The sequence below is a fragment of the Kogia breviceps genome, chromosome 6 (assembly GCF_026419965.1).
Source record: "Kogia breviceps isolate mKogBre1 chromosome 6, mKogBre1 haplotype 1, whole genome shotgun sequence".
Taxonomy (NCBI): Eukaryota; Metazoa; Chordata; class Mammalia; order Artiodactyla; family Physeteridae; genus Kogia; species Kogia breviceps.
This window is the reverse complement of record NC_081315.1, coordinates 34,677,117-34,698,032: the sequence shown is the minus strand read 5'-3', so window position 1 is coordinate 34,698,032 and position 20,916 is coordinate 34,677,117. Positions and strand designations below refer to the sequence as shown.

The following is a 20,916-nucleotide window of genomic DNA, read 5'->3' as shown; positions in this document are numbered from 1 at the left end:
GATGGTCTATTGCCAATGCAGTTCACATGGCAGTGAAATAATAAAGACAAGCTAAGTTATGCTGCAGTAACAAACAACCCCCAAAACTCAGTGGCTTGAAACTCTAAGATTTATTGCTCCCTTACACTACATATTTACTGTGGATCAGTTTAAGTTCTGCTACATATTGTTCTCACTGGGGAAGTCAGGTTGAAGAAACACATATCGATGGAAAAGTTACCATCTATGACTGCCAGTGGCCACAGCAGAAAGAGAGAGTGGTGAATTATCTAAAAGCTTCCAGCCAGAAGTGACACATGCTATTTCTTGCTCATATTTAATTGGCCAAAGCAAGTCACTAAATTTAAGGGCTGGAAAGTAGAACTTTACGTAAGACCAGGAGGAGGAATGGAAATATTTGGTAGACACTACTAATGTCTAATACACGTACACTTTGCTTAATGGATAGATGCCAGATGCGAACAGGATGAAATCCATGCATGTTTATTTGTCTTAGAAAACCCAGTAGGATGTGGCCTCTGATTATCTGCCATACATCATCCCATCAATTTCCCACAGGAATCCTATATTCCAGTGATCTCAAACCAGTAATCATGCCCCCAAACTATCAAGCTATGTCATGCCCCATGCATTTGCACATAAGGTACACTTTGGGATTTTTCATTCCACTTATATCTGCCTGATGAATTTCTCCTCTTCTTTCAGGACCCAGCTCAGGGTTTTCCTGCGCTATGAAGGTTTATCAACACACTCCATCCCTGACCCACGTGTGCCAGGGCCGTACCTCTATTCTGTCCTCATCAAACAGTATCACACTCATTTGTTTACATGTTATTCTCATCTATTAGACTGTACATGTTCTGAGTGCAATATCGCTGGATCATTGCTAGTACTCAATAAATAATGTCTGGATAAAGGAATAAAGTCATCTGTATTTTAATAGGGGATACCAATATTTAGCAAAAAATATATATCATAAGTATTAAACTGTCATTAATAAACCAGGGAAGGTTTGAAAAAAATATAGAATGGTATGAGATAGGCATATCAGCAGTAGCTTTTTATCCTTTACTGTTAAAACTAGCAATTTTTTCTAAGTAACCATTTTTTTTAATGCAACCTGGTGATTTCATACTGGAGTGGAAGGTCACATATATATGAGTAGTTTGTGAGGCTTTTTCAAATGACTGTTATCTCTTAGAGACTTCTCCCTGGAAAATCAGATGTTTCAAGTTTCCCATAAAATGATTTATTGAGAATTATTACCATGGTGAGCAATGAATTTTCTCATCTAGTAACATTTATTTTCTGTAGATATGCTGGAGATAAGTATATAATTTGTCCCATTTTATAGAAAAGGGAACAGGTTCAGAGAAGTTAGTTAACTTGCCCAAATTACAAAGCTGGTAAATGCCTGAAATGGGGTTCAAACTCAAGACTTTTTGATGATGAAGCCATGTTATTAATAATTCCATTTGTACAATAAATGCAGTAGATGTAGTGAATAAATTTATCATACTCATGCATTTATGATGTTCTAATAAATTACCCTATGCTGTGTTTTACCAGAGGGTCTTCCTTTCACAATGTTTTTATCCAAAGAGCATTGATAAGGTATAAACTTCAGGTTTTATCACTTATATAGGTGATAGTTTGGGACTTACAAACTTTTCTGGAATTGTAACAGCTGTGGTTTTTGCCAAATTCTAGGGCCTTTTTTGGGTCTGGTGCTGCATAGTGGTTACACATTTAGAAATCTTATGACCATTGTACATACCCCAGCTGTCACATGTCATTGAGTAGACTATGCCCTTGAAATCTTTGGTACTTTTGACATTTAAAGGAAAAAAGCAATGCATTTGTTTTCCAAGAACTTCTCCTACCAAGAATTTCCTAATAGCGCGATGTGACTGCCAAGGTTTCTAAAACACATTCTCCTAAATGCACACAATTAGCCCCAGGCCAGATTTCCACAGTTATTCATTTCTGGACTCTAACTGTATCCATCTGTGAACAAAAAAATTTCTATCTGAAGGCACATCTACTCTTTGAATCTAAATCAGTTCTCTATAAAGTACCTATGAAATATAGAACTAGAAACTGTTTTCTACCATCCAACATAAAGTCATTCTATATTCTTTTACAGACAATTTTTTCAAAATTCTACTTAGAGATTGTACTTGTTTATTCTAGCTTTCAGTGATTTCCTAGGCTTAGAATTTGCGTGAAGGCCCTGAGCAAATGCAAATTGCTTATTTCAACAAGTCTTCTTCACTGGGGCAAATAATTAACATGACTGCTTAGTGAATTTTACCTTACAGAGAAATCAGGATGAGCAATTACTGAAGAGGGCGTGTCCAATTCCTGCTGTCTTTGCAACCAACAGACCATGTTGCCTCAAAATTATTTCGCACAAGTCGTTTCAGTCTCATTGGATTTTAGAAGAGTCATTTCAACCCAACCTAACACTTATTCAAAGCCCAGGCTTAGATAACCCATCCTCAGAGGTTTTGCAAATCATTACATAATGTTTAGTTATGGACTACTTTAGTCTTCTTTATAGAGATTAGCTGCCTGTTTCGTGAATGTTTCTTGGCAATACTTTTTCATCCATTCATACCTTCAGGGTTAGAACTTATTTTGTAGCATTTTTATTGTAATTACGTGTCTTAAAGATGCTACTTTTTAACCTTTGCCTGGTAAGTGACAGCCTTCCACAATAATATAAAATAGGCATCACAACAGAAAAGAACATATTAATAATAAATTATCAATGAAGGTTAAATTTCTTCAACTCTTATGTATGCATGGATGTTACAATAGGATACAAAAGAAGACAAATACATTTGTGGAAATGTAGGTTCATGATCATCAGACCCATGACAAAACACTATTCAATTCACTAAGTTAGATTTTTTAAAATGTGTACATATATGAAACTGTAAACATTAAGGTTATGGAATAAGTCTTTAATAAATTTCCTGCCTTAGTGTAGTATGGTTGTTAACCAGAGTATTTTGGAGTTGCATAGGTCTTATTTCAGATCTTGACCCTGGAACTCTTCAGTCATATACCCTTGGGAAGATTTCAGAATATCAATGTCTACAGCTCAAGATTGTGGGACGATTAATACAACTTTGATGTATGTAAATAAAACAGTATAACACCTTGCACAATATACATGTTAGTAAGCAATATTTTTGTTCTAATTAACATCATCATTCAGAAATAGGGGCTGGAGGCAATGTTTTACAGGAGTTTGCAAGTAAATGTCTGCATGTATGGTATACATATTTATATATGGGAAAAGAGAGAATACAAGATGAAGAATATGCTCTGGAAGGTTATAGCACATATGTTCAGAAATTTGATGAGGTATCCAACATAGTAATAAATTTAATTTCAGAAAGAAAGTAGAACTCTATGTAAATAATATTACTAAAACATCCAGTTAAGCAGATACCTTATGAAAACACAATACTGGTGTTTCCACAGAGCTTCTATATTTCTGAAAGCCATCCTGATAAGGAAAGTTGTCTGTGGCACTGGTTTATTAGTTGTTGGCTTATGCTGCCTTAAATAATTGTTTTTGCAGGTGGAAGATCTTCTTGGAAAAAGAATAGGGAAAATCAAACTTCCTTCACTGAAATGTGACCAGAAAAATAAGCAATGTTATTAGGTGACCTTCCCGGTTCGTAATCTCAGCTGAGAGCACTTAAGCTGTATACTGGAACAATAATTTGGATATATTTCCTCATGTCAGAATGAGTCTCTTAAGACTATTGAAGAAGCAGAAATAAGTTGTCTGACTTAGTATCTCTTTCTTAGAAAACTCCCAAATGATCTAAGGCAAGCCTCTGAAAATTCAGAAATCAAGACATATTAATTATAACAGGATATATGTCAGGGGGTATATTATTCAAGACATCTGGGGCATCTTCAACAAATAATGAGAAGGAAATTTTAATCAAGAAAACCGTGACATTTATTGAATGTATCTCAAAAGTGCATGGGAAAAAAACTATCCAATGTCTTCATCCTGGGCAAACACATAAAGAATGGTTTAGGGCTTCCCTGGTGGCGCAGTGGTTGAGAGTCCGCCTGTCGATGCAGGGGACGCGGGTTCGTGCCCCGGTCCGGGAAGATCCCGCATGCCGCGGAGCGACTGGGCCCGTGAGCCATGGCCGCTGAGCCTGCACGTCCGGAGCCTGTGCTCCGCAACGGGAGAGGCCACAGCAGTGAGAGGCCCGCGTACCGCAAAAAAAAAAAAAAAAAGAATGGTTTAGAAATAAGTATTTACTTTAAAAAGAGACCTGGGTTCAAATTTAACTCTATCACTAACAAGCTATGTCACCTTGGGCAAATTACTTAATATCTCTGAGTCTCAGTTTCCTTGTAAGTATAATGGTGATACTGATACTTTGTAGATTCTTATGAGGGTCAGTTGAAAAAATGTATTCAGAAAACACAGCTGAGAACCTGATGCATGGTACCAAACAAATGTTAGTTTCACATATCTCTAAATATCTGTAGCCTCAGCATAAATTGACAGTTATGTGGGATACATCACGTAAAATACTACTACCAGGGCAACGAAGCTAGATTATTTGGGCAATTCAAGCACTATCCATTATGTGAAGGCATTATTTTGCTGGAGCTGACTCTTACTGCCTCTTGAGATTCCATCTTTAATATTTAGGAATTTTAAAAGCCAGCTGTTAAACAGTTGGTAACTTGAAATGGGCCTGGTGGGAGTTTTACACTATGGAAATTGGGAGATACTAAAAATGAGGGTTTTGTTTTGTTGTCAGAGATCTGGTTAACTGAATTTTAGCACACCACTGTCTAAAAGAAAGGTTAGAATTTGAGAGAAAGAGGAATTGGTAGAACCAAGTGAATTTTTCTTAATAAAATGTTGAAATCAACATTTCAAAATTTTTTCCAAAATATTTTTAATTAACAGACTAATTGATCAATAATATATATCCTTCATTTTGGTTCAGTGACTTCCCTCTATCCAAGTGCTCTGTGGATCTTCTATTTCTAACATCACACTGGCTATTTGCTGTTCACTTTTGTTCTCCTACACCAAGTTCCATTCAATTTACCAAGCTGGTCTTTGTAATAAAATATATTTCTGTGTATTATGCTTCACTCTTTTATTCATTCAACAAAAATTCTGTGTCAATTTTGTGCCAGGCCCTGGGGATGTTCAAGGTCCCTATTGTCTAATGAAGAATCTAACACTGGGTGCTTTTTATCTGAATAGAGCATTAATTATCTCAACAACCCTATGATGTTATCCCCATTTTACAGAAAGGTAAACCGACCATAATTCAAAGGCTTGTAGCTGACAGAGTTAGAGCCAGGCAACATAACTCGAGTCCATGTTCTTAATCTCAATCCTTATATAGCCCCTCTTTGAGATGGAGACAAGTTAAAAACTGGTAACAAATGAATGCAATAAACTGGGCGGTTTTGTAAGGGATTTTGGAAATTAAATTTCTATAGCCCTGGATTATTCTGGTACTTCACAATGCTAACCTTTCTGGTGTATGTTCAGCAAAACTGCCAGGTGCTTTTTACCCTAGTGAGATCTCTGTTCTCTCTCTCTCTCTCTTAAACTTGGTCAGAAATGCATTGCAATGATGTAGTGGGCAGCAAGTTTTATTAACCATTCTATGAAAATAATAACCAGCAATAATTTTCCAGCATGGACTCTATATGTAGGGCCTTAGGGTTTTCTTTTTTAGTCATTTTATGACCCATCATATCAGATAATATTGGTTCTTATTCAATATACATCTAATTGCTAACATATAATAGTAGCAAGTCTAATGAGAAGTTTAGTTCTGGGTATTAGACTATGGCGTAAGGCATAGAAAGAGCATTCACAATTCAACACACGATAAATGAGACTAGTGTGTTAGAGGTTATTTCTCAGAAGTAATCTATTCTCTGTAGTGATTCAGAGCTGGCTAACTAATGAGAAATAACACTTGGTGAACAGGCAAAGGTTCACCAAGTCCCTTCTTGACTTCAAAGAAGTCAGGCCATTGTGCAGTCAACAAAGGCTTCAGTCAATCCCATAAGGAAATCTGGAGCGAGGATGGCGAGAGGCCTGGCCACTAGTGGATTAGTTAGATGGTGTTTGTTGGCCAGGGAAAGGAGAATACCCTTGAGGGAGGGAGGTGAGGCAAACCCTGAAGAGGCTGTTGTCTGGCAGCACTGCCAGCAGCTGGGATGAAAAGTCCTTCATTTTAATTGTTATATTAAACAATATAATGTCTTATCATCCTGAGTGGGACTCTGGTTGGGGCATTGCAGCATCCCTAACAGAGACTAATACAGGATTCTGAAAAAGAAGATTTTGAAACTAAAGATGACTTTGTTTCCCATCACTAACTCCAGAGGACATGCTAATGTGAATATGGGTGACCAAATGACCGAGACTGGTAATTTGGACAGAATTATTCCCAAGGTGAAGCAGGAGACAAACTAGCGTCTGTAGCACTTTTACTCATATTTGGCTCCATAATCTAAGCTTGTAATATTGCATGACCTCCAGCATACAGTTCCCATTCACAGCATTGTTTTTCATAAACTTCATACTGATTTTTTTTTTCCTATTTCTGATCATTCTGTCTGCCAATTTAGCTCCCATTTCTGGCCTTGACTCCAAATCAGATTTGACAGTCAGCCTTATTTTCCAAGCAACAAATATAAGTTCCCCTTTCACTGTTCAAATAGCAAGCAGAAAAAAAAATAGATATTTCTAAGATCGCTAAGGTGTGGATTAAGATATTACAAATAGAGAAACACATAATTACAAATGACTACTCCTTTCTACTAAATTCTTCGTATATATATGTAGGTTCACCAGAAATGAGGTAACAGATTCTATCGTACAGAAGTATTTAAACCAAGATAGATGTATACTTTTTGTCTGGACTATAAAAGACATTGCATTAACAACTTTGTTGTATCATAATACTCCTATACTACAGAATGAGTTTCTAGAAAGCTTGTTATAATAAACAATATAATATCTTATCATCAAACATGTCAATGACTTTTTTTTTAACATCTTCATTGGAGTATAATTGCTTTACAATGGTGTGTTAGTTTCTACTTTATAACAAAGTGAATCAGTTATACATGTACATATGTCCCCATATCTCTTCCCTTTTTCAATGACTTTTAATACTTGTTAGTGCTCCCAGAAGCATTTAATCTCTTTATGTTCAAGTTTGTCTTTGGAATTTCTTCAGAACAATCATCATGCAATTGTTCAACAAATATTTGAATACCTGATATGGGCTAGGCACCATTCTAGGCACTGAGGATAAAGAAGTGAACAAAACAAAGATTCTGCTCTAATGAATTTATACTCTAGTGATGGAAGGTAAAAAATAAAAACAAATGTTTATGAGTAACACTAAAAAGAATAAATAATCAAATAAGTAAATAAATATATCAGTTATGAGACACTGGCACATGCTTTGCAGGGAATTTAAGTAGGGTGATATGACAGAGGTGACTGCTCTAGATTGGGTAAGAGTCTGGGAACATCCTTTTGTGGGGTGATTCCTAAATTGAATGACAAGAAGTCATCAGCCCCTCAGTGGTCAGAGAAAGGGCATCCCATGCTTAAAGAAAAAATACAAAGTTCTCAAGGCGGGAATAAATTTAACGTGTTCAATATTCAGAAAGAAAGCTGGCGTGGTTGGAGCTTAGCGAACAAGGACCCGAGTGAGAAGCAACAAAGTAAGATAATAAAACAAGGGTCAGGTAATTGAGGGCTTTATAAACCAGGTTAGGTGGAAGAAGAAAAAATAAATAGAGTAGGAGATAAAGGAAGAAAAAGAGTAAATAGATGGAAGAAGGCAAGGGGAAAAGAGAAGAAAAAAGGAAGACAGGCTAGCAAATATTTTGAGCAATAAAATGTTGCTGCTGTCAGAAGGCATAAAATCTTTTTGCAGTAAACTTTTAATGTAACAAAATGAAAAACAAGACAATCCACAGAATTTTGAGGGAGAATAAAGCATACTGGCCTGGGCTACTAGGCTCCCTTGACAGGACGTTCATAGGAGAGTGAATGACCACAGCATGGGCTCGGCTAGATGTCTGAAAAGGCGAAAGCAAGAAATCAGCCAAAAACACTAATCTTAAATCAAGTTACTAGAACTACAAGAATTTGATTAAAATGGATGTATTTGCTTCTGGGAGGTAATAGTACAGAAAAGAGGTTGGGGTCAAACTCTGATGACAGGTCCAAAAAGAAGAAATAAATACAGGGTTCTGTATTCATAAAGAGCAAGGGACACAAATAATCTAGAGGTCCAGTAGAAAAAGAAACCAGTTCAGGTCAGGGGACAAAAGAAGTGATTTTCTGAGAAGGCAGATGATGATTATTCCCAGACCAAGATGGGATGTAGTGGAGGGGTGTGTTTCCACTGCACACTCCACAGGCTGCACTGCACAGCATTGCAGGCAGTTGCCATCCTATAGCGCGAGATTCGTTGTGGGCTGGCTTCTCAGTTACTCTGCAACTCATAGGTCTTTTGTGAAAGGAAGAGGTGTAGATTATTTTTCTTACTACCTCTATTCCTGAACAAACTACTCCTAGAAATTATACTTTATAGTCATAATTTACATGCACATAACTACCAATCTTAAATATAATAAAATTAGACTCATATTATCAAGTCAGAGCCATAATGGACATGTGATCATTAATATCCAGTAATGTACACTATTAAACAGAGGGATCACTTTAGTAAATTAAAAGTGAACATTATGTAACAGAAGAGATTTGATTAAGAGTTTGCTTATTCTCTGTATTTACTACACAGGCTACTCTTGAAATAATTGTTAGCATCACAAAACCTATTGCCTTCATTGAGATGAGATTTATTGTTCAACTCTGGCAATACATGAAAATATCCACTTTTACCATTTATTATTTTTATCTGTTAATTATCTTTGGAATTGTGCTATGTATCTCTCCTCTCTGGTTAGGTAGCTTGGTGCTTTAGAAAGGCTACTTGGTTAAGAATCCAAAGACCTGCATACTGGGCACGTTTGTGGTACCTTTTTGACAGTGGAAGAAACAGCAATTTCCATGAAGGCAGAAGCCATGTCTGTTTTGTTAACACTAATTTCTCAGTGCCCAGAAAGGACATGAACTATAGAAGCTGCACAATAAGTATTTGTAATATGAATAAAAGAAAGGAGGAAGTCACTGAACCTTCTGTACCTCAGATTTCTCATTGAAACATGGCAGTGATATATCTGTCCTGCCTAACTTGGTGTGTAATTAGAAGTTCCTGGAAAAGTATAACTCATAAGCAAGAAATTTATTTTTATTGTAAGCAGTGCTAAAATTCAAATTCGATTCTCTTAATCCAAAGAATCTACTTCACAGTGGTTCTCTGTAAACCTTTTAATTGATTTTCAGGTTAGATGAACAACAACATAAAAAGCAGAGATAACATTTTGAAAGGACTAACATAACCCATTGTTGTTTCTGCTTCATCATTTATGTTATTGGAACAGAGAAAAGATACAGATAATTTCAATGGTACATAATCAGTCAGATGTACAATACTTGGCATTGTTATGTGTTTTTGTACTTTTATTTGAACAAAGAGATGTCTGGTGTTCTGGTAATTGAACTAAAACAAAATAATGAAGTCACAGTGAATACCTGGTTCAGGATTTCCTTATGTTCAGGTTCCTCTGCTTAATGACCCTGCCCCTTAATCCATACAGATTGACATTGCTCTGGGCCTGGATGACCTTTTTCTCCCCTGAATGAAAGAATCCATTTATTTAACAAAAGCCAATGGAATACCTACTGGGTGACTGACATGGGATAGAAAAATTAGTAAGTTCAACACAGTTGAGTGGGAGAAACAGACACAGACACTATTCACACTACAATGTGGTAAGAATTAAACTAGAGCCCCTTGCTATTTTCCTTCCTACTCAGAGGAGGGGAACTTTGCCTCCAGGACTTTGCCTCCAGTGACGTAGGAGATTGAACGCGATCACATAGGAAAGCATAGCCTACCTTTTTTCTACTTCAACTTGTTGCATAACTGGAGAGCTTCAACTGCTTTTCTTTAGAATATTCAAGTAAAAACAAAATGAAAACAATGACAGAAATCTCCTCCCAACTACCTTCAGATTTGAGGAATGCAGCTAGGTGAAACTGTTCATCATCAGGGTAACAATGTTCACATTGACTCTATTTTGGCTGTGTGATAGAGGTGCTAGCTTTTTCAGTGCTTGGCCTTGACAACTTTCTGGCTCAGTCATGTGGTTAGCTGCCTAAGACCCTGCACAGTGCAGAAGCAAATCTCAGGAGACTGAGAGCTTATGGTTTACCAAATTTAATTTGACAGTATTCAGGATAAACTAAGGTCAATCACTGAAAACATATCATCAGGCAATTTAGAGCCATCACCCATTCAACAGACCTACTGGATTTTCCAGGTAACAATTGGTTAGATTAACCAACAACCTGGTTCTAGTAAAATCTGCATTAATATCTGGGGTGGTCTAACTACTTGACTAATCTAAAAAGACAACTCTTCTAAATCTTGGGATGGTTCCTTTCTTCAATGCTTGTAATAGCTTCTCTGCTTTAGTAAAGAAAAAGGTCTTAAGTATTTTTTTAGCCCTGTGGGTTTTTTTTTTTTTTTTTTTTTTTTTGGCTAGATAGCAGATGGTATCATCATTTTAGTATTAATGAGTTATTCAAGTTCTAAGGTTCTCATTCTATTAAGAAAGACAAATTTATTATAACTTTGTTTCCCTGCATGATAAGGCTACCTTTAATTGTACAAGATTAAATTAACCAAAGAACTCTTGCACAATGGAAATTCACTGTTAATACATTATCACAAAATTTGTGATCTTTGACTATTTATCAGAGTGGGGTGAGTATTAACAATAAAGGAAAACAAGACAAATGCAAAACTCACTTTATAAAGAAAAGTTAAATAACAATAATGGGCAAATAGTAATACTTAAGTTGTATTTTGAATGCTAAAATCATATTTAGCAAAATAGAATTTTTTAAAACACAAAGCATTCACTCTCCATGGTTTTTAAAATGTACTCCATCATGCTTCATATTTATTAAATTACTTATTCCAAGCAACATGATCATCTGGAAACATATGTCATAGACACATAGAGATTTAGCAATATTTTAAGCATTTAATTCCTAAGTAAAAGGAGATATACTGGTGTTTTTAAGGTTGAACCTAAAGGAAATTAGCTCATATTTACTCAGTCTAGCACTGAAGAACCAAAGAATCTTCAATGCCCCTAAAGAGGTTTTGAATTTTTGTCTTTTAGACCCACGCCTTATATCTAATAATTTTGTATTTTACTCTTAAAATAAAAATAATCACCCATTAATCCTTGAATAAAGTGTTTTAAAGTTGCTCTATTAAGGTATCCATTTTAAAGAGGGTAAAAGGAGCAGAGAAAAATTATTATTCTAGAAGAATTAGTCATAACCAAGGCTGAAGCCAGGAATGACCACAGGGAAACATTTCTGAGGATAATTTAATGACATGACTAAAACTGTGGGAATCCATATACCACCTAGATGATTAGGAAAGGGGTTATTAGCTAAGCCATTGTCTGAAGCCCACTGAATCACTGGTCCCTTTGAAAAATGATTGGTCCTCCTCTTCTAAAGATGGGGTTTTAAAATTTAAGAGAAGCTCCAAGGAGCAGAGCCGAAAGAGAAAAAGGACACAGACCTTGAATGAGTCTAGATTTCTCTTCATAGGTAAAAGAGTGAGGTAAGATATCAAATCTTCGCTTTCAAAATTTTCAGAACACAAATCAGTCAACTCTGCAGGTTAAACTACCAAAGTCACCCTAAATGCTTGTGTAGGTCAATGATTTGAACTAGGCAGGAGTTTTAAATCTGGAGGACAAGAAATAATATATTTCCACGGGTTAGACTATAAATCAGTATTACAGTTTAATTTTATAAACTATTTCCTTGAATTAGAAAAATTTTGACTCTGTCACTTGGTTTTAATATATTTTAATGTTATTAGACTTTTAAAGAGACACTACCTGGTACTGAACTGCTATTGTCAGACCTTTATTGTGGTATTCTTACCACTACATTAAATAGACAATAAAATTGTTTGCATAATAAAGACATAGTTAACTGACCTCAGTCATGGGCCTCCCATGGTCCAAATGACCCACTAACTACAATTTAGAACAGCACAGGGAATGAGGCCATCTTGTTCATAAATTCATTCAACTACATCACATGCCACCAAGTGAGTTATTTGGGGCAAGCTAAAAGGAAAAGCAAACAATTTTGGTATTTATAAAAAGCTGCTCTGAGAAGAAGAATGAGTTCTGTTACAGATATTTATAAATGTACCTTTTAAATTTTAAATCCTAATATATAAGTAAATACTGTAAAATTCAGCCAACTACCCTTCTGATTGAACAATACCAGCTAATTTACTGTTATCATGATTTTTACATAGAAAATCTTTTTTAAAGCTAAGCTTCACAACGTATTTTCTAGATATTTCATCTGAAAATGAAAACTATAATTCTTCTTGGGATACTGGGAGCCACAATGTCAGCCCCGGTAAGTGACGTCATGGTACAATTGAAATCATTGTGTGAAACCCATAACAAGTCTTCTTTTATGATTTCTGTTTTTTGTTTTTTTTGTTTAGCTTATTCCACAGCTCCTTATGTCTGCAAGCAACATCAATGAGGTTAGTTTAAATATTTAAAACAATGTCACCCCCCGTTTTTTTTTTTTTTTAATTTCTTTGTTTTATAGAAACCCAGTGGGGAAGAGATAAAAAGCTTTCTGTTGATTTTTCCTGCAATTCTACCCACTAGCTCTTTATATCCAAATGCATTTCCAATGTTTATGTTTGTTTTGTATACCAAGTTGTTTCTAGAATATTACTTTGCCTCCCTTGTTTGATTGCAAATTCTTTAAAAGCAGAGACAGATTCTTGTATACGTTTTTGTTCTAATAACACCTGGTATGGTGTAAATAGGTGTTTAAGAGCATAAAATGACTAACTAAACCACTGGAATGGGCTAAAGTTGTGCAATCTCATATACAGCAGGGGAGAGGTAGTTAAATCTTAACCTCCAATCACTGTCATTTATTATAAGCTTAGTAAGAAAACATCTCACCTTTAACAGGAAATTATGATCAGCTAGCTCTGACTTGTGCTATATTTGTAGTAAACGTTCTTAATAGTTTCAGCGTGTGTAGTAATCTTGTTTTCATATTATCTTTCCTTCTCTAGTTACTTCTGAATCTTAATAATGCTCAGCTTCAGCCACTACAGCTTCAGGTACCCCTACCTCAATAATTATTTCAAGAATACATTTCTACCGCTCATTTCTTGTGGTACTTGGTATGAGAACAAAATGTTTTCTGATTCTATTTCTAAAATCTTAATTTTTAAAGTTATGAATTTGTCCTATATATTCTAACTACCATTTGTTTGAAGACTAAAGTAAAAACTATAATCGGGTGAACATTTATTTATTGAGGCCTAGTTATATGTCAGGCACAAAGTCTCATAACTATGAGATATTTAAATTAACCATTTTACACAAAGTCATACTCAGCTAAGTGGTTAAAAAAAAAAAAAAAAAAAAAGATTTGGGGCTTCTCTGGTGGCGCTGTGGTTGAGAGTCCGCCTGCCGATGCAGGGGATACGGGTTCGTGCCCCGGTCCGGGAAGATTCCCACATGCCGCGGAGCGGCTGGGCCCGTGAGCCATGGCCGCTGAGCCTGCGCGTCCGGAGCCTGTGCTCTGCAATGGGAAAGGCCACAGCAGTGAGAGGCCCGCGTACCGCAAAAAAAAAAAAAAAAAAAAAAAAAAAAAAGATTTGAAACCAGTCTGGCAACTGCAAAAACTGTAGCCTTTATCCACCTCATTCTGCCCCACGTCACATTATGAACGCTGGGTATTTAGCATTGTTCCTGCTGCTTGCATAGCTCACAATGTGCCAGGATCTGCCCTTTTTTATAATGGAGCAATGGAAATATAGAAATTGTTTACATTTTGTCTCCTTCTTGCTCAGGACTGATTTTAAATTCTTTTTGAAATCAAAGATAAATGTTCCTTTCTTCTGTGTCTTCCCAGGGTCTATTTAATTCATGGATTCCTCCTTTCCCTGGGATTCTACAACAGCAGCAACAGGCTCAAATTCCAGGACTCTCCTGATTCTCTTTATCAACTCTCGACCGGTTTGCTGGACTGGTCCCAAATCAGATACCCTTCCCAGGACAGGTCAGTTTTGCCCAAGAAACCCAGGCAGGACAGCTGGACCCCTCACATCCTCAAACACCACCGCAGGGGCTTCCCTGGTGGCACAGTGGTTGAGAATCCTCCTGCCGATGCAGGGGACGCGGGTTTGGGCCCCGGTCCGGGAAGATCCCACATGCCGCGGAGCGGCTGGGCCCGTGAGCCATGGCTGCTGAGCCTGTGCGTCCGGAGCCTGTGCTCCGCAACAGGAGACGCCACAACAGTGAGAGGCCCGCGTACCACAAAAAACAAACAAACAAAACAAACAAACAAACAAAAAACACCACCGCAGACCCAACAGGGCCCTAATAACATAAATCAGGCCTCTTCTATCTTGTTACCCAGCAGAGAGATAATGCACATAGAATGTGAAAAAGAATATGAACCAGCTTTGAAATAAGACAGGAGTTACTGAGCAAGAATTCTTTCTCATAATATGTTTCTACCATTACTGGAAGTAATTCCTCATCTTTCTGATTTCTGCCATAAAAAATGCTATTTAAGTCAGCAGTCTAGGATCACGGTCACAAATCAAAAGTGTTAAAACATGTCTTGGAAAGGATAACTAGGGAAATATCATCTTTTAAAAAAGGGCGATTTGCATTAATGATGGTACACACAATAGATGAACTTTTGTCATCATAGAAGTCTGCTAATACAAATTATACATTTATATGGCTAGGTCTAAAGAAAACAGCTCTGGAATTTTAAATTTAAAAGTCAAGTATAACTTTTTTATAATTCCTTTTTTGGCAGGTTATGCCCTCTGTGTTCTCCTTCAAAATGCCTCATGAGCAAGCACAGGTAAATGAAAGGAATACCATCACTCCTATACAGAGATGGCTGTATACCGTCTCCATTGAATGCCTTCTGCTATATTAGTAGCTCTGATTGCTATAGCAGGGCTACAAACACGTACAGTGCTATCACGATCTAGATAGCACCACTGCTGGGCTGGTAACAGTTTGTTAATATTAGGCTCACTTAAGAGTTCCAAAAGAAAGAACAGTTGAGACTCTTCAGCACCCCTGAGTTTCCAGGACATTATTGTGTTGGGAATTAAAGAGCTCACTAAGCCTTAGGTTGTGTCCTCTCTGCACCTAGAATGCTGGCATTTGGTAACAACTCTGGAGAAATACCATGGGCTGACTGCCCAACCCTAAATTTTGGTTCAGAGAAAGATGCATTAATCTGATAAAATACCATATGATATAGCGAGAGTTTTTCTCAGTTATGCTCAAAATATTTCCAGGTTGTTGTATATTTTCAGTTTAACTCCAATATTACAGTCAAATGGTGGTGATTTCCATTAAATAACAGAATTTTTTTTTTTTTTTTTTTTCGGTACGCGGGCTTCTCACTGTTGTGGCCTCTCCCATTGCGGAGCACAGGCTCCGGACGCGCAGGCCCAGCGGCCACGGCCCACGGGCTCGAACCCGTGTCCCCTGCATCGGCAGGCGGACTCTCAACCACTGCGCCACCAGGGAAGCCCTGCATTTATTTTTTAAAGATTCTGTTATGTGGGGCTTCCCTGGTGGCGCAGTGGTTGAGAGTCCGCCTGCCGATGCAGGGGACACGGGTTTGTGCCCTGGTCCGGGAAGATCCCACATGCCGCGGAGCGACTGAGCCCGTGGGCCGTGGCCGCTGGGCCTGCGCGTCCGGAGCCTGTGCTCCGCAACGGGAGAGGCCACAACAGTGAGAAGCCCGCGTACCGAAAAAAAAAAAAAAAAAAAACATAAATGCAAACTAGTAGAATCATTAAAGTAATATAGAAAACCCTCTTAATGTTTGGCTAGTTAATTTTTATAATATCCTGGGCTCAAAGAAATAGGGATATGGATAAATTATATTATTCACCAGCAGAATATTGATCGTTTTGTAAAACATTACACCACTTGGCTTTAAGTGTAATCATAATTATGTAATTTTGTCTACCCCTATTATAAAACAAAAGTTACCTCTAGACATTATCTCATTCTATGCCACAGCATTTAGAGAGTTAGATACCTGACAAGTGGAATTACTTCATTTTAAGGATCAAGAAACTAAGTCTTTATGAGATTAAATTCCCAATCCTAAAGAAAATAAATAGCTGAGTTAGAATATAATTCTTCACCCTTCCTTTAACCACCTAACCAGTGGCTCTCCAACCTGGCTTTGCATTAGAATCTCTGGTGATGATTTTGAAAATTACAAATGCCTGGACCCTGCCCCACACCTAATGAATCAAAACCCCATGAGTAGATCAAAACTGATTATCTGTTAAAATGTTCAATTAGTGTTTTTGATTCTTAGCCAGGGTGAAGAACCACTGTACAAAATATACCTCTTCTCAATCCACAGTTATCGTTTTTTTAGCTCTTATATCCAATAAGGTCTCATTTAATTATACAAGGAAACAAAATAACACACAAAACCCCATGTGTGTACAATGATCCTCATTTTCTATAAATACATATGCATATACAGACATAAGTGCAAGCCAATACATGATAATGTGGGTGGTGAAATTGCAGGTGATTTTATTTGTTCCTTGTCTATTTCTGGATTTTTGAAATATTCTACAATACTTATGGACTATTTTAATAAAATGGCAATTATTAAAGGAAATACATTCCTGAGAATTCATTCATTATGGTAGAATTTCTAATACCATGTTCTGTAGAATATACAGTCTCAAAAATATATGGAAAATGCTGCACTGGCTGCCTTCTTAGATATTTGCAAAGTAATTTATATATAAAGTCCAAGGTGCCCTTTTTAAAAAACCTGTTATTAGTTGAATTCACTACTTCCTAATGTGTCTGACCAAGCAACCTTGAAACAAAGTCCAGTGTCACTTGAAATACAAGTTCACTCTAAAGTTTGGGAAGGACTGCTTTATGTGTTCTTTTGTTCATAAAATTGCTAAATACAAATCAGCTTTAATATAATATTGATATTAGAGGGTATTTTTTTTAAAGCATTTCACTAAAGGAAGCTCTTTTGTACTTTTCTGTTTACAAATAGATGCTTCTGTACTACCCAGTTTACATGCTCCTACCCTGGGAACAGCCTCAACAAACAGTCGCACAGTCACCTCCGCAAACCGGACAGCTGCTGTTGAGGAGCAGGTACTACAAGTGTTTGATTTTAGTTTGACTAGTTCCACCTGAGAAAAAAGAAGATAAGGTAAATTTTCAGAGAAGAGAATATCTGATTATACTTAGTGCAAAAACTCAACAACTTAAACTGGTGGTCATAAAAGGATATAGTGCTTTCTTTTAACATGTCACTAATTTGGAAATATACTCCAAGGCTGTATTTTGAAAGAATAAAGTCAGTGAATGGACTTCAGTCAAATCAGAGGCCAAAATCTGAATCATATTGGAAAATGAAGTTTTCTAACTTTTAAAAATCTACCAGCATCCCTTTTCTCATATACATGTGGTTATTATTTTTTAAATAGATACCATGATAAAAGACACTTATGATCACCAGATCTTGAGGTAAAATTAGGTAACATTTTTTTGAGTTTTGTGGACCTACAATAAATTTGTATAATTCTAGTATAAGTTCAGGTGTCTCATACATAACTAGATTTTAATTAGAATGGAAATTAGTTTGTTTTTATAAAATTTATCATCACTTAAAACTTGCCTAACCAATTAGAGAAAACTGAAAATTATGCTTTAAATGACTGGTAGTAGTACTTCCAATGAAGTCATATTAATTTAAAGAGAAAGGGAGAGTTTTAACCTAGAAATCATATGTTGGTAAAAGGATGCTTGGTAATTTAACAATAATTTTTACCACTTAGAACATATAAACGTTCAAAAAAGTCTTTACTATAGTATAAGATAGATATACACACACATATATATTTCAGTAATCATTTACCACCACATTATGACAAAAATCATCAGAGCAAACCTAATGCATTTTTCTAAATTCTGACAGATGCCATTCTATACTGAATTTGGATATATTCCACAACAAGCAGAACCTGTAAGTAAATGTATACCTTTCACTTAAAAAAAAAAACAACTAACTTTTGAAACTACTTGCTTCATAAACTATTAAATCTATCCGTGCCCTTTAGCCAAAAACCACCAGGAACACACCCCTAGTTGGACAAAATTGGATTTATCCACTCATTGTAACAGGGGAGAACACACACCATGGAGAACTGTGGGGTGTCTTAACAGGAAGGTATTGGAATGACTTCTTACAGGGTCTGGCCTTGTGTCAGGTGATTTTGGGGAGAATTAAAGGAGTGATGGTTCACCTTGGATTGGGTGTTCTCAAGTAGTGGGGGTAGTTCTGTGATTGGGTAACTTTCCAATTCTTACCTAGAAGGTAAGAACAATGGAGAGAGGCAAAGGCTGTGACTGGTAAAGAAACCTGAATTATTCAGATTAGCCAGGACCTAAGGATGCCTGGTATTTCATGCCTTGCACAGGGACCTTGCTTTGGACAAGATTACAAAGTGGTGTTGTTTTGATTGTACTTCATCATGTTCAGAGACGACTTTGTCTGATGTTGGTGTTCTGTAGGATGTTAATGTACAACAGGAGAAAACAAAGGTCCAAAGTAGAATGTCAGGACAGCTCCTGAAAACACTGCAGCAGAGCTATTGTGTGAGTCCATTTTCTCAGCATCAGGAGCTGCTTTTCTCTTTCTCAAATCTAAATTATTTTGTTCATTTTTGAGAAACGAATTGAAGAAGTTGGGAAGGGTTTAACTGCCTTGGGTGCAAAACAACATATTTTATCAATTAATAATTTAGACTTTTTTAAACTTTGCAATTTTTCAGGTTATGCCGAGAGGACAGCAGCAACCAGCCTTTGATCCCTTCCTAGGCACAAATCCTGAAATTGCTGTGATGGTATGTTTCCTTACCACACTTTGCTAGCTACTGTAAATCAGCAACTGAAAAGGTACAGGTCCCTGCAGTACTGTTCATTTTAATGAAAATGTTATTATTCCACAAAATTATTACTCCTTCCCCCTGTAATCTTTTTCCAAGCAAGATTCAATTCACTCAGTTAATCAAATATTTATTGAGGGTTACTATATGCCAGATACTCTCCTTGGGTATACTCGTTTAAAGTCAGGTATTAAGACACATCCATGTTTGCTGGCATATATTCATAGTCTTTCTAAAGGATAGATTATAATCTAGAAAATTAATAAAGGTATTTACTTCTCAAATAAAATCCTTGCTTTGCATCTCAATCCTATTGCTTTATATTCTTCCCAATTTTGACCTTGTCCTTGAACCTGTAACCATTTTTTTTTGTCACCCTTATAGCCAGCAGGTGGAGTGTCACCATATTTACAAAAAGAAATGATAAATTTTAAGCACGAATGCAGGAATTTTCATTCCTTCAACTTCACAAAAACCCAGCACAACAAATATTTTTACTTCTTCTATGGACCCAACTATTACCCCAGAACTCATGGGAAAGAAGGTAGAGTAATCAAAGATTCATTTTATGTAAGAAATTGATGTCTAATGGAAAGTATAAAGTTAGTGTTTAATTTATAGGACTTAGTCATGGAAATAATGACAGTTAAGATATAGTATAATATATGGTCTTAACCTTGAATAAGAAGACCAATAATTGCTTAGGGATAATCAATTAATCAGAATATAATTTAATTTTGATTTAATAAGAGCTTCTTATGCATTTCGTTTTTTTCACTAGGCCAAGACCAATAGCCTAAAGGAACCATAAGATGTTGTCCTAATCATTCAGAGTTTGGGGTAGGTATTTGCCAAGAGGCATGCCTTATGTACCATGACATGTTGTAAATTAAAAGAAAAAAATTGTAAGGAGAACTAATGAAAAGGTGAACAACAAAATAAAAAAAAAAAAACAAGTTAGTGCTTATATATCCCTACAAAGCTAATAATAATTAAGAGACTTTAGCAATTTTTTAAAAATCAAAATAAATTTTTGAGGATCATGTCTGCCTATGCCATAAACTTGGCATAAACTCTGAAAACACAAATATTAAATATACTAGGTCCATGTAAAAGACATTCTTATAGATACTATATACAAAGTCAGTTCTCCCAAATCAACACTTCACTTTGCAAGCTAAAAGTTGTAATAATGCCAATACATCTGTATTAGTTTGGAATGAAATAAAGTCTCAAAGTGATAAAAAAATTTGTACAATCACATGGAAATTTAAAATTCCATGATTTTTATTTTAAATATAACTTTAATTAATTACCTGTCCTAATGGGCTTGGTTGGCTATGAGGGTAGTGGGTGTTTGATAGAAGGGCAGGTTGGGACGACTCCAAGAAGTAAAAAATACACACAAAAAGCAAACAAACAAAAATTTAAAAAAGAAAGAAGCTAACAATTTGGCCTGAAATGGAAAAGTAAAAGGCAAATATTTTTGAAACCTCCCCTCTGCTGCCTATGAGTCTCTTCTGATTTCTCCTTCTGTGAAAATGAATACTTAACATTCTTCAGATTTAAAAAAAGTCTATAAAATTACAGCCAGAAGTGAATAGTGTGAGCACCTCTTTAGAAGTCTCTTCTGCAATGTAACATTTCATTCAATGCAAGTTTCAGG

The 20,916-nt window shown here is 36.2% G+C and overlaps 1 protein-coding gene across 1 annotated transcript; it reads left to right on the top strand.

Moving 5' to 3' along the window:
* The first annotated feature begins 12,595 nt into the window (after window positions 1-12,595).
* ODAM (odontogenic, ameloblast associated) lies at window positions 12,596-20,061 on the top strand. Its single transcript, XM_059066192.1, is given in 13 exon segments — window positions 12,596-12,646; window positions 12,738-12,779; window positions 13,332-13,379; window positions 14,180-14,403; window positions 14,634-14,643; window positions 15,098-15,145; window positions 17,351-17,435; window positions 17,438-17,454; window positions 18,281-18,328; window positions 19,137-19,208; window positions 19,635-19,690; window positions 19,692-19,794; window positions 20,032-20,061. Coding segments are annotated over 13 exon segments (834 nt in total).
* The last annotated feature ends 855 nt before the right edge of the window (window positions 20,062-20,916 follow it).